Source organism: Phalangium opilio, unplaced genomic scaffold (assembly GCF_054372755.1).
Source record: "Phalangium opilio isolate 3A_F unplaced genomic scaffold, DU_Popi_V2 ptg000045l_1, whole genome shotgun sequence".
NCBI classification, from domain to species: domain Eukaryota; kingdom Metazoa; phylum Arthropoda; class Arachnida; order Opiliones; family Phalangiidae; genus Phalangium; species Phalangium opilio.
This window is the reverse complement of record NW_028324168.1, coordinates 5,432,703-5,447,141: the sequence shown is the minus strand read 5'-3', so window position 1 is coordinate 5,447,141 and position 14,439 is coordinate 5,432,703. Positions and strand designations below refer to the sequence as shown.

The 14,439-nt window shown below is 35.7% G+C and overlaps 2 protein-coding genes across 2 annotated transcripts; both read left to right on the top strand.

The window, feature by feature from the left end:
* Positions 1 to 1,567: 1,567 nt before the first annotated feature.
* Positions 1,568 to 5,217, top strand: LOC149677033 (cysteine-rich secretory protein 2-like). Its single transcript, XM_089838519.1, has 7 exons — positions 1,568 to 1,643; positions 3,491 to 3,627; positions 3,833 to 3,926; positions 4,001 to 4,146; positions 4,244 to 4,347; positions 4,474 to 4,565; positions 4,851 to 5,217. The coding sequence occupies exons 1-7, from the start codon at positions 1,568 to 1,570 to the stop codon at positions 4,988 to 4,990; spliced, it is 789 nt and encodes a 262-aa protein (XP_089694645.1). The 3' UTR covers positions 4,991 to 5,217.
* A 676-nt stretch (positions 5,218 to 5,893) lies between these two features.
* Positions 5,894 to 8,123, top strand: LOC149677032 (aldehyde dehydrogenase, mitochondrial-like). The gene is made up of 11 exons (XM_089838518.1): positions 5,894 to 5,989; positions 6,043 to 6,147; positions 6,223 to 6,363; positions 6,432 to 6,620; positions 6,697 to 6,936; positions 6,999 to 7,101; positions 7,159 to 7,343; positions 7,405 to 7,727; positions 7,808 to 7,882; positions 7,965 to 8,004; positions 8,091 to 8,123. The coding sequence occupies exons 1-11, from the start codon at positions 5,951 to 5,953 to the stop codon at positions 8,121 to 8,123; spliced, it is 1,473 nt and encodes a 490-aa protein (XP_089694644.1). The 5' UTR covers positions 5,894 to 5,950.
* Positions 8,124 to 14,439: the final 6,316 nt, after the last annotated feature.

Here is a 14,439-nt window from a genome sequence, read left to right as displayed (position 1 = left end):
TCAAAACAAACTTGACCACATCAAACAGTACCATTTCAATGACCAACCCGTCCAATTTTTATTACGATCCTACGTCTAAATCACAAATACATAAACCCATTCTCATCCCAAAAACCCCATATCCATACTTGCATTTAACCCTTTCAATTTTAGAGTAAAAGAGAGACGTAACAGTACATTTCAATGACCAACCCGTCCAATTGTTATTACTATCCTAAGCATAAATCTCAAATACCATAAACCCATTCTCATCCCAAAAACCCTATATCCATACTTGCATTTAACCCTTTCATTTTTAGAGTAAAAGAGAGACGTAACGGAGAGAGTGAGAGGAAAGGATAGATTTGATCCTTTTTAGTTCCTTACACATCTGTCACTCTTCTTTTGCCGTCTGGATCTAGCTTATAAGTTAGGGTCAAGATCGACAGTGAGAGTGAGACAGATCGAGTTCCCTCCGCTAAGCCTAACTCCCTCTCTCAGACATTTAAAAAAAGAAAAACAAAACAAAATTGAGAGACTTTAAAAAAAGAAAAACAGGGCCAAGGAAGAGTATAAAAGAGTTTAGTGACCTTCCAACAAACCTTAGAAGTCCCGTATCCAATCCTGAAGAAAGTCAGTCAACTAAATTGGCCTGGTTTTTCTATAGCGGTTCATTACAACAACGTCTTGACTTACGATCAAAACAGAACATATTCTGTCAGTAACACGTGGTTTCAAAGAAAGGGTTACCCCTTTAAATACGACAAGACATAAGGCGAAAGACTTCAGACTGTTAGTTACAAACTAGCTTTGAAGACATATCCTTCGTTCGCTTAGACTCATTAAAAAACGTTCTAGAAGCACGACCCATCACCAAAGGTGAGGAGAACTTATTATTTGCTCTTGATATGACAGGTTTTCAATTCAGTAGATAGAAGTTTGCTATATAGGGTTCCCTTTTTTCTGAAACTTTCAGAGAAGGGTTAGGGTCTAGAGTTTGAAATGGATTTTGGGGTTTTGTTAAAGTCTTTTTTTCCTTAAAATGTGGAGCTTTACTTCCTTTTTACTTCCCGAAAAATCGAGTTGAAATTTATTGAGAAAAACTGTGATTTTTTGGAATTTTGTATTTTTGGAAATCATACGATTCTTATGGAACTACTCTTATAAACTTATGCTACCACAAAATTTAAATTTTTCCACCACTTAACCAAGATGGGGTCCCTACAACAATAACTCCCCTTTTATCTAAAAGGGCAATATCAATTAACGGACCCCAACTTAGCAAACAACAAAAGTTACTCCCTAATTTGCGTAAAAAACACGATGATAGAACCTAATTAAAAAAGATTGCGCCTAGAAAATTAGCTCGAACCAAAACTTTTCCTAGATATTAAAAATTAACCCATAGCTATCTTCTTTCCATAAAATCGATAAAATAATTTCCGTTTTTCTTTTTTCTCTTTTTCATCTTTGAACTCTTCCTCCTTTTCCCCAATCTCCTTTACTTTTTCTTCTCCACGCTCATAAATTTCAAGATTGGACGCTCCAAGTTTGCTCAAGCTCAAAAGGATCGGAATATAAATTAATCATGAATTCATATTTAAAGATTCTAAGTTTGATGGCTTGTTGTTATTTGAGCTGTTGGGCCGTTCCTAAGATGCCAAGTAAGTACACAATCATATCATTAACTAATTAATTAATATACAGAGTGTTACAAAAGGGGAGGGTCATTAAAGGACTGAAGTACATACATGAATGGGATGGGTCCAAAATGTATGTAACTTCTACGACATTTTGTTGCCATAAGGGCCACACTGTTTTCCAGTTATGATTATAGAATTTTATAGATGACCCCTTAATTAAATTCATTAAATCATTGTCTTGAAATCAGTTTCTTAATTAAATTTAAGGGGTCATACGTAAAACACTCCAATGTTAGGGGGTTCATCCCTTGTGGCAACATAATTGGTCCTAGAAGTTGCATTTTCGACAAACAAAATTGATTTGCCGTAGCTTATAAAAAGCGAATGTCTCTCTAAATATTTGCAAAGAATAAAATTGTATTAATCAATATTCATGACTAGATTAAAATATATTCACGAGATTACAAAACGGGCACTCATTTTTTTTGGTAATTAGCGTACCCTCTATCCTAAAGGCAAAGACAAACTAGAACAAGCCTTTTTTTATGAGACTAATTTGTCGATCATCTTATGCATATGATGGGATAGCCTGTATGAATCTCAGTGGTAAAACGCGGTATTGTGAAACTAACCGCGGAAGGATACGTAATGTAAACGATAACTTAACATTGGCGCAATATTTCCCCGCTTCAATATGGGATTGGGATGAACTTTTATAACGACATAGTAGTGGTTAAATATTAAATAAAAAAATTAATTAAAGCGATGTGAAGTGAAATGAATGTCACTTTAAATTATAACTTAAGAGCAATTGCAATTAGAGTTGCCCCCACCCGTCTTCGACGTACGTTAATTAAGGATAGTTATTTTGATAACGTTTTTAACTACGTTTATTTAGCTCAATATCAACTTGGGTGGTTTTTAATGTATCTTAATTCAGTTTAATAAACGATTCACTGTCATCAAAATATAAAACATTTTTCATTAAGTGTTTTAGGGATGCCCCCTTAATTAAATTAGAAATCATTGTCTCTCACAGTTTCTTAATTATTTAAATTTAATTGGTCATCCCTAAAATACTCTAGATGCAATCTTAACTCGAAAACAGTGTCCATTAGGTGCCGGGCGAACAAAATGTCATAGATAGAAGTATGGAACATTTTCGACTCAAAATTGATTTCCCAAAGAACACCCCCATTAATTTATGGAATGCAGACTTATCAGAAACACCCTGTATATTGGGCTTACGATAACAGTAACACGAAATCGATGGTTATCGATTCAATCTCACAGATCATAGAGTTCCCAAGTTGATTCGTAATTATTTTCCCTTCAAGCACCAAACACTAGCTCATTCATCAAAAATTCATAATTTTTCTTACTTCACTCTATATATATGATAAATTATTCCATATACTATATAGTATAGACCGTTGACAGACAGGCTTTCCATAAGAGTAAAAGTATATATAAACATACACTGTTTCTTTATTACTACACCATCTGTTAACTATTTGTCGCGTTTGCAGACTGCGTGTCGACAACTCTTTCTTTTTTAAATATTATTTCTTTCTTTCTTTCTTTCTTTCTTTAATGATCTTTACCACCTACTTCATATAATTTTAATGCTTAAATTTAATTATTCCAAATAAATAAATAAAGTATATTTTAAAAGGTTTTGCGGATTTTAAACAAATTTAAGCCCAATTTCAAGGTCACGCGATAAAATTTAAACAAATTTAAGCCCAATTTCAAGGTCACACGATAAAATTTGAACAAATTTAAGCCCAATTTCAAGGTCACGTAATAAAAATTAAACCAAACTTAAGCCTTTTAAGACTTAATATCCAATTAACTTATCTTAACAGGACCCAAACTTTACGGTAAAGCCGTATCAGAACGCGACCTCAACACTCGTTACTCCAACGTCCGCAAGAAAACGGTTGTCTACCACAACTTCTTTCGGTCAAGAGTGGACCCTCCGGCTAGCGACATGTTAGAAATGGTATGTATAGGCCTATAAAGAGTTACAGTCTAGCAAACTCAACATATACACCCCCAAAAAACCTTTTCCTCATTCCCAAATCGCCAAATTGATTCCCAGAGGCTGGGAACCACCGAAGAAATCCATTAAACCCTCATTTCCTTTGACCTTTATATGCACGAGTATACATTATGTATAACTATATATTTTTGTCTCCTACGCGCAGACATGGCATAAGGGAGCAGCTGAAGATGCTCAAAGATGGGCCGAAAGATGCGAACTTTTGGTACATGATGATGCCAGAGGTCGTTGGGTTCAAGGTATTTATTATTAACGATTTTATATGAAGTCACTACTAGGGTATAATTATTTATTTGACCAAAAATAAATATAGACTATGGGTCATGTGGACAAAATATATTCGTTTCCAATGTTAAAGTTCCATGGTTTTTCGCCATTAAACTATGGTTTATGGAACATGCCAATTTTACATATGGTGGGAGAGTTGATAATCCTTTTGTAGTGGGGCATTATACTCAGGTAAAAGCCTTAGACTGTAGTGTGAAGTTAAACTGAAGTTTCATATTAGTTAAAAGTGTAAAAATCAGTCTAAAAGTCTTGCTATGAATGCTTGCAGATGGTGTGGTACAGTACTCATAAAGTTGGTTGCGGTTTTCATTACTGCGGTACTGACCGAGTACGCAAACCTTTTTACAATTACGTCTGTAATTACTGTCCAATGTAAGTAAACGTCAACTATAAAGTATATTTAGCAGCCGGGAGTTTGAGACAATATTGCCTCTAATGTCTCAACTCTCAAACCCAAAGAAAGTACCGCAATAATAATCAATATTACGTACCCTGTAGTGGAAACTACCCCGATAGATTCAACAGACCATACTCCAGTGGTTCCCCCTGTTCAAAATGCCCCGGACAATGCAAACACAAAAGACTTTGCAGTAAGTATTCAACCCTTAAGCCTAACCATATTAAAATTCGAAGTAACAAAATTAACAAAATTCAAGCCTTAAAACTGTAAAAAATAAACAAACTAAGGATTAGCATAGATGACGCTAACTTCCTAGTTAGTTCCTATAAGTTGTAGTATTACTTCGTCCATGGTTAGAACTTAGAAACAAAGTTTTGAGTTTATCTGAGTCAAGGAAAGTCTGCAGCGGGCACTAAACGAGGAAATGTTTTTAAGAAACCCATAGATCTTGTTGATAATTATAAATTTGTTCCAGCAAACGGTTGCGGTTACGCGGATATGTGGAGTAACTGCGTTGAATTAAATAAAACTTTCCATAATTGGTTATGTCAAGATAAGTACAAACGTGAGGATAACTGCAGAGCCACTTGTAAATGTGAAAGCAAAATTTGGTGATGAGCCCTTGAAGACGACTCAATACCATTTTTGCCTTGTAAATAAGTGTTATTAATATTGTCATAAACGTGGTTTTTCCTTGTAAATATTTCACACTGTATTAATCAAATTAAATTAAAGGATTTTGACCAGTGACCGACCCACTTACGGTTACGGACAATTTTGTAACATATAAATCACTTCTTTGAAGATACCTACCTACTCAGTTTTCCATTAAAAACCATATGCACCCGATAAATTATGTAAATTTTCATTTACTTTTATTCAATAAAAATAAAATTATTTTAATATTAAAACCTAAGTATTCAATTCATGTTTTTTTTTCTTATGTAGGTCAGCCCATATTTTAAATATTCAATTATGGTAAAACGATACACGATCCTGGTCTATAGTGTAACAAGAAACTTGGTTTTAATATTGAAATAAAAATTCATTTCACAATGACAAAGCGTCTCTAAAACTTGAGACTACATACACTCGATAAGAAACATTTTATCCCATTTAAATCAAGGTCTTGAGAAGTTGTTACAAAAACCCATTTATAACAATAAACTTTTCGATATTAATTTATTCTAAACGGGTATATACCTTCTTAACCCATTGGAAATAACCATAAATTAAATTTAAAATCATTGCGTAACTGATTTGGGCCTATACAGGGTATTTCTGATAAGCCTAATTTCCTCTGGGACATCGATTTTGAGTCGAAAATGTATTCTATTTTGCATCGTATCAAGAAGCTGCAGGACTACAAACGCTTCAAACTTACGCAATGAATATCTAATCAGTTATCTAGCTAACGTGTTTACGGGACCGCCCATTCGTGGTTATGTCCGCGTAATTTGAATATTAAGATTCATGTTTATGAAAACTTGTTAATCGGTAATCGATGTTTGATTTAAGAAATGGTTGGTATAAAAAGGACCCAGGTTCGTACGGTTAGTCCCCGAACGGCTCAAGATGGGACCTCACAAAGAACCAGACGTTCAATGCACTCAGGTTGGTGACCAGTAAGAATGAAAGTACACGTCTTTAACCCTAAATCTTTGCAGATTTTCATTAACAACGAATGGGTTGATGCCATCAATGGTAAAACATTCTTTACCGTCAACCCCGCAAATGGAGAGAAAATGTACGAGGTCCAAGAAGGTGATAAGGTAAATTATTAAATTACTTAACAGGGCATGGGGTATTATGATATAGTTTTCAAGCTGTTAAACCATTTTACATAGGATGATGTAAACGCGGCTGTTGAAGCTGCAAAAGAAGCTTTCAAAATAGGATCACGTTGGCGTACTATGGACGCGTCACTTCGGGCTATACTTATGCACAAGCTATGCAATTTACTGGAACGAGACATCGAGTACTTGGCCGTAAGTTTTACAACTCAAGTTTTAAGTAGTTTCGGTTGAAGTAAATAAAAATATACGAATGAAAACAGAGCTTGGATACCATCTGTTGCGGCAAAGTCTACAAAGAGGCGCTGATGGAAATGCATATCGCCATCGGCACATTGCGATATTACGCTGGTTGGCCTGATAAAATTAGTGGCAAGACCATACCAGCTGATGGTAACGCCATGGTAATAACCAGAAATGAACCCGTTGGTGTTGTGGGCCTAATTATACCGGTGAGAAAATTAGGATTATCAATTAATTTATCCCCATTTTGGGGAACTGAATTAAACTAACCCGTATATTTTTCAGTGGAATCTGCCCATGTACCTCTTGGCATTAAAACTCGGCCCGGCATTGGCAGTTGGTTGTACTTGCGTAGTAAAGCCGGCGGAACAGACACCATTGGGTACTTTGTACATCGCGCAGTTGATAAAGGAAGCTGGATTCCCGCCAGGCGTTGTCAATGTGGTACCAGGGTATGGTGAAGCTGGGGAAGCTCTGACAACTCACTGGGATGTCGATAAAGTTTCCTTCACTGGTTCAACCGAGGTAGGACGAAGTTAAGTACTTGAAGTAGACATTCATTTAAAACTCGCGGGTACTTATAATAGGTAGGACAACTTATACAACGACGAGCGGGAGAAAGCAATAGCAAGAGAGTCACTCTTGAAATGGGCGGGAAAAGTCCGCTGGTCATATGCGCGGACGCGGACAGTAAGTATACCACCGTTCCAGGGTTAGGTGAAGTTTTAATCTATTTAATTCATATAGTTGACGAGGCTGTGAAGATAGCGAACAACGCCGTCTTCTTCCTTCAAGGTCAAGCTTGTTGCGCCGGAACCAGAACCTACGTTCACGAAGACATTTACGACGAGTTCGTGGCAAAAAGCAAAGAGCTTGCCGAATCTCGAGTACTCGGGGATCCCTTTGACGAAGAAACAATGCAAGGACCCCAAGTAAGGCTTATTTTCTATAACTGTTTCAAAATGAAATGAGACCAATAAAGGATCGTTTCAGGTCGACAAGGACCAATGGGAGAAGATTTTAGGCCTAATTGAAAGTGGGAAGGAGCAAGGAGCCATAGTTGAATGTGGAGGAGAAGCTTGGGGTGAAAATGGATACTACATTCAACCAACCGTATTCTCAAACGTGGAAGACCATATGAGTATTGCCCAGGAAGAGATATTCGGACCCGTACAATCGATATTTAAATTTAAAACCCTCAACGAGGTAATTGATAGATGCAACGACAGCAAGTACGGTTTGGCAGCTGGTATTTTCAGTAATAACATCAAAACTGCATTAATGTTTGCGCAAGGTGTAAAAGCGGGAACTGTATGGTAAGTGGTAACATTAGGCTTAGCTCTGTCAAAAACGCCGCCATTTTGTTTCAAAAAAAATATTAATATTATATTTTTAGGATCAACACGTATTTCCAAATCTGTTACCAAGCCCCGTTTGGAGGTTACAAATTATCCGGATTCGGTCGCGAAGGGTTAAGTATATTAATTTATGAATCTTACATAATTTGATAGGTGGAAAAATAATAGCTCTGTTTAATTATTACAACATAACAGGGGCTACGAAGGGTTACTGCCCTATATGGAATTTAAAACTGTGAGTTAAATTAGAATCAAGTTTCTTTCTTTTAGGCTTAGAGTTTCATTGTTGTTTCTTTTTTGCTTCTATGATTTACGTTATAGGTGTCAATTAAAATACCACAAAAGAATTCTTAAATTTCCTCTTCATCTGTCAAAAATGTCACTATGTCGCGATGGCGAAGATTTTAACAAAACACAATTGAATGTACCCTTTTTGTCTTTCCTGTTTGATCTAATTTAATAAATTGTCAGTGTAAATGTTCTCGCTTTCGTGTCACTTAAAGTTTATGTGAAAATATGAGAAAATTAAGCCTAATGAGTTAATTAAATTGATCAATATGTGTACCCTAAATACCTGTAAAACGGAATTAATCCATTAATCCATTTAATTAAACTTAAGACGATCCTATCCTGAAAGAACCCGGCCAATTTCTGAAACTCAATCCCAATTACAAAAAAAAATAAATTAATAAAAAAAACCCTATACAGTATCAATTTTACATTTCAACGCCCATGTAACTGAAAACTCATCAATATCAGAGATATTTTTTACGACTTTGGTAAAAAAGCACGTAGCACGCATTGGAATGTTGATTAGCGTTGCCACTAAAGATAATATAACGCGGCTTTTATCTTAAGAAGTTTAACAAATCCGAAAGTATTCTCAATGAAAGACTTTGTAAGAAAAAAAGTATAGAATACCTAAGTTTTATTTTTTGATTAAAGAAAAAATAAAACCGGTTGAACTCCAAACTTCCCAACCCAACTTGACCGCGAGTAACTTGGCGATTTTTAACTGTGGAATTATCTCTTACAGAGAATGAACTTTGTGGTGTATGTATTTTTCGACTTAATTCGTGACCAAACCGTTAAAACCGTTAAGGGGGTTCGTTTGATTAGAGACGTCTGCGATAAAAAAGGATAGTTTGTACCAACCGTGTCCTATGGATGGTCCTATGCGGGAATGAAACTTCCCTCATATTATTATTGCTATCTGACAAATTTGTTAGTTGATCCATTATGGATAAAGGAGAGGGGAATATTTCATAACCCTTCACGACGTAAATTTTAGGATTTACAAACAGGGTGAGCCTTGTTGCGTCGTTCGTTGTTAATATTAAGTTCTTATCGAAAGCGGAAGAGTTTTGATACGCGCCTTTTTTAAGTTTTGGGGTATAACCGTCCTGAACGAGGGTGAATTGCAATTTTTAATAGGTTTTGTTATGTATTTAAAATTAGGCTTAAGTGGTACAGTACGTTAGGCCTAAATTTCGATATAACGCAATTAAGATAGATAGGTCCAAGGTGAAAGCTAACTTTTAATCGATTTTGTTAACCCTAAAATTGGGCTTAAAGGATCAGTTCTTTTTCTGATAACTCTAAAGATGATTCAAGGTCAAGGTGACATGTGATTTTTAAATTATATTTCAAACACTAAAAATTAGGTTTAAGTAATGAGTTGGGACTAAGTTTCGATAACTCTGAAATGAAGATCAAAAGAAGAAATGCAATTTTTATATCAGTTTTTGTCAACCACTAAACATCTTAAAATTAGGCTTAAATTTCGTTAATCCTAAACATAGAGTGAAGTGATGAGTTAGTGAACATCATTGTGTACAGTATAATTTGCTTATTATAATCAACTATTGAACTATAAATACAAGGGGGGGGGGGAATTAATTCTCAGGATGTATAACTCTTAAATATGACATTCAAAACTCTAATACCTCGGTACGTCCGTCAGCTACTGTCTGAATTAAACTCGATCCGCCCTTAAAACTTAAAACTTACCTTTTTTTCTTTTAAATCTCAATTACACCTAGCAGTGCACCTAGCCTATATACCCATCCAAAATAAATTCCTCACATGGGAGGTCTCACTTGACGATAATAATAGACTTATAAATTCTCTGGAAATTCTTTACAACGCATATTATTATACACTTCCGTCATATTTCACCCTTAAAACGATTATTTACTTCTGAACTTCTCTGTCTAGAGAGAAGAGTATAGAAATGCTATTTCCCCTATTGTTGAAATACATCTTAAAGAAAAAAACTCACATAAATGATAATTACAGGCGCAAGGTGTAAGGGGGCAAACTTAAGCCTCGGCGGATGCAACCGTATAAATAATACAAAGATATTCCTTTGTGTGTAATAAAGGTTTCCATTTCATAAATTCATATAAACCACAACGCACGGTTGAACGTTTTATACTGAAAATATGTTCTTCATAGACCATAAGAGGTCTAGGCCTTTTTTCTTTCCTTTTTATTTTTTAAAGAAACGTCTAAAAGTGCTATCATTTTCAACTTTTCAAGGTATGAAAAGGTTACCACCCCAATGGCAATGCCCTCCCACAAAAGTACATACTTCTTAATACGAGCATGCACCTTTATTTCAGGGTTCAGGTAGAAGTTTGTAATTCGAAGATATTTGAACAACATAAAACCATCATCTTTAATTTAAAATAAAGCATCGATAAAATCTCTTAGAGAAATTATAGAAAGAGAAGCCACCTTACTCCCGATGCACGCGCCAAGGCTTAACGAGTTTTAACTGATAAATCTCTGTTCAAATTAATTTTCATATTTACCTCTCAAGGGATAATTTCAATATGAACAAATCCAAGTTAAACTATATATATATATAAGCTGAACAAATCTAAATTAAACTAAACTATACATATTTAAGTTTCTTTTGTATCTTTTCTCACGTAACACTCGCGCAGACAGCTGTTCAAACATCCACGTACCAAAACTTAAAACTTATCTTACTAATCCATAAATTAAAACGAAACACTCATTGTATTTTCAAAAACTAGAAGAACAAAAAACTTTAGGCCTATTTCATAGACAATTTGATGTCATCGCCCTAACGTTATTATAAAAAAAATAATATTCAAGAAATACGTATCAAAACTTAATTTACTTTTGTATTAAAAATAACATAAAAGGCATGTAGCGAAAAAAATGCTAGAATGAAATAAATAATAAAAAAAATATTAGAAACTGGTCTGCTGTATAAATATGAAATAGTGCTTTTAACACCCACAATATATACCGAGAGAATTGATAGGACTTCTACCAGTCTTTATTAGAACAAAGCCCAAGGGAGACTCCATAGCAGGAGTCGTACCATAAAATAGTATAAAATAGCCTCTTTCAATTTCAAACGAGGGCTTCTGTAGTATCGCCTGCTTGATTTAGGGTTAAGATGAAACATGTAAGGTTTGAACGTTAAATGTTGGCTGCTACATGTATAAGATTAAAAAATGAAAGGTGTATATGAAATTAAATTCAAGATCTTTTGAATTAAAAAATATATATTCAAAGTCGTGGGCCGATACCCGGGCCATTTAAATGATTATGATTGATTAGGTGTAAAATATTTTAGGGTTTGGCTATTTAAAATTTAATTTATAAGGAACTCATTGTTAAGATCTAATATTTTTAAAGATGCTTGCCAAAAGAGTTAAAATTTTAATTAAAAACAAGTTGGGAAAACCAAAATATTACCTCTCCGAGTCAAGACGACTACTTACAAACTTATTTGCCCAGATATGGAAATGTTTCTTAAGTTAAAATTTATGAAATATTAAAGCAGTATACAAAGCATAGCAAATATACTGTAAATCAGACGACATTTTACATCCAATAATGATATACTTGTACACATTAAAATCATCCGATGGGGGGAAAAACGGGAAATGAAGAGATAAAACTTTTGAGGGATATTACCTTTACGTGTTTGTAAAGGCCTGATTTTCTACTCCTCAACTGTATGCCCTCTATGTTCAAAGCCATATTCACAACAGGGTTGTCATGTAAACACTATCCTCTCGTTTCACCTCAACAATTTTCTTAGTTTGTCAACATGACTGTTAACGTTACAAACACCAAAGCTTATTTGTGGCTACACACACTGAAAGTAAATGCGTACCATAAAAAGCATGAAAACACGAAGCTATTATCCGATTACGATCAGACCTTTCACTGGTCTGGGCTGCGTTCAGCAGAGCTCACCAAAAAAGACAGCGGATTTTGGAAATGTTTACCGGTGAGCTCTGTCGTCATAGCTTTTCTCCGGTCATCGGCGTTTTATAAATGACGCTAGCGCAATAAAGCGTGCAAGGTACCAAGGCTTAACAAAAATTGTATGATAACATATTTATAGAGATAGATAACAACTTTTATAATTAAAATTAGAAACTAACATATCTCTTAAAATTCTCGCGTGATCAACTGGTTTCACGCCAATTAAATAGCTATAGTCCCATAGAGCTATTTGTATTAATTCCTCCATGGTTTTTTCGCCAAGCTGAGAACTACGCGTTTTACGTCACGTTATCCAAAAAGCCGACTATTTTCTTTGAAGACCGCGCTAGCTCAGCGCTAAACACCGTGACGTCACAATTCAAAAACAAAATCCCGTTATGCAGGATACTGCTAACAGCGCTGGGCTCTGCTGAACGCGGCCCAGATTTCCACCATGATTATAAAGGGTGCGTTCAGTAACGCTCAACGGATACCAAACGCGTTGAGCTCCGTTGATCAACGTGATGTCATGTGACGTATTAGGCTACTGAACGGTTTTTGCAAACTTTGCGTTGCATCATCTGCTTACAGTTCATGGAAATGCAAACGCAAGGACCTGCTAGCCGAAATAAGAGCAAACTCTGACCCGTAACTTAGCCAAGGCTTAAACTTTCAAACCCAATAACTTTTAAAGCTTCATAGATATAATCGAAAAAATTTCATAAAATAATTAACAGACAATATTCATTCGCATTCAGTCGATGTTACACCGATTTTATAAATAGTTCCGAAATTTTCCATCAAATTAACTTCTCGAAATCGTTCAGGGAGATAAGTTTCCTCCATTGCTGCTACGTCACAAATGCGTTGCTCAACGAAGTAATCGGCTCTTACAGCCGATGACTTCGATGCCTCTTCGCTTACAATCGTGACGTCAAACCGGAAGTTCCGAAAATCGTTCAGTGGCGAATGCGCATTCAACGGAGCCTCCGTTGAGCGTTACTGAACGCGCCCAAAATCTAAGCCTAATTATTTAAAAGTGTATTTAACTTTCGGCTCACTCTGAACCGTTAATGTCTCTGCATTACAGAAACGAAAACCAAACCCAAGCGTTTACTTTTTGGTTCACTAGGCCTATTGACAAATAAAAGTTCATTTGACCAACATAGTAGCGTTGTGCTTGTATTCACTTTAGAAAGGATTATGCTATAAACAGATGTAGTATAGCTTAAGTAATATATAAACATCCATTTTAAATAATAATATTAAAAAAAATCTTTGGAATATCAAAATGAAATAGAGCTTTAAAGCTACAAAAGTACTAAATGCATCAAAATTACGAAAAATATTTCCACATATTCACTTTATATATATTAAGGATAAAGGGAATATTATGGTTCTGTAGGATTTCTTTACACATCAAAACAAAACGAACTTTTAACTTTTTAACAACGGACGGACACACACAGACAAAAACATAGACTGCTTTTTAACTCTTTCCGTATTAATTTTGAATTGAGAAACAAGATTATCTTAAATATTAAAATAAATATAATTAATATTTAATAATTTCTTCGTTAGTTATTCGCCTTATTGAACGTTACATCGTTTTAAAAAAGAACAATTAAACAATCTTGAGAGACTTGACTAATATTGGCGTTTGAAATGAAGCATACGCCGGTTGCTTGGCCTTACTCAAATAGGTAGTATATAAGGGTGTTGAACTACAGCTAAAAGCAAGAACAACCGCAATTGCGAAAACCTTTGGTGGCGATCCCACCTTAGGGAGGCTAGACGTTTCTCGTAACCCTAGCTGATCGCCGCGAATGTCTTAAACCCAACGATGACGATGGAGTAGAAGCCAGGTGTACAGACTGGTGTCCAAGTGGAATGGACGAAGACCAAAAGATGGTGGTGATTAGAAGCCAGTATGTACAGACTGGTGTCCATGTGGGATGGACGAAGACCAAAAGTTGGTGGTGAATAGAAGCCAGTATGTACAGACTGGTGTCCAAGTGGAATGGACGAAGACCAGAAGATGGTGGTGATTTGAAGCCAGTATGTACAGACTGGTGTCCATGTGGGATGGACGAAGACCAAAAGAGGGTGGTGATTAGAAGCCAGTAAGTACAGACTGGTGTCCGTGTGGGGTGGACAAAAACCAGAAGATGGTGGTGTGAGAACTCAAGTAGAGGAGCCATTTCCGTGACTGTGAAAGCAGTTCGGAAATGGCGAACACGTTTGCTCCGATTTGGAAACTGCGAACGCGGTCACGTGGGTGTAACAACAGACACACACACACACACACACACACACACACACACACACACACACACACACGATCGTTACAGAACCTCTCCGTGACATACGTCACTCGGAGAGGTAAAAATAGGCAGCCCTGATTTCTGTCTAA

What these genes read in the sequence shown, in the direction of transcription:
- LOC149677033 (XM_089838519.1), top strand. Translation starts at nt 1,568, where the DNA reads ATGAATTCATATTTAAAGATTCTAAGTTTGATGGCTTGTTGTTATTTG. An exon ending in CTAGCGACATGTTAGAAATG is followed by an intron (nt 3,628 to 3,832) that starts GTATGTATAGGC and finishes TCCTACGCGCAG; the next exon opens with ACATGGCATAAGGGAGCAGC. An exon ending in CAAACACAAAAGACTTTGCA is followed by an intron (nt 4,566 to 4,850) that starts GTAAGTATTCAA and finishes AATTTGTTCCAG; the next exon opens with CAAACGGTTGCGGTTACGCG.
- LOC149677032 (XM_089838518.1), top strand. Translation starts at nt 5,951, where the DNA reads ATGGGACCTCACAAAGAACCAGACGTTCAATGCACTCAG. An exon ending in GAGACATCGAGTACTTGGCC is followed by an intron (nt 6,364 to 6,431) that starts GTAAGTTTTACA and finishes GAATGAAAACAG; the next exon opens with AGCTTGGATACCATCTGTTG. An exon ending in CATATGCGCGGACGCGGACA is followed by an intron (nt 7,102 to 7,158) that starts GTAAGTATACCA and finishes TAATTCATATAG; the next exon opens with TTGACGAGGCTGTGAAGATA.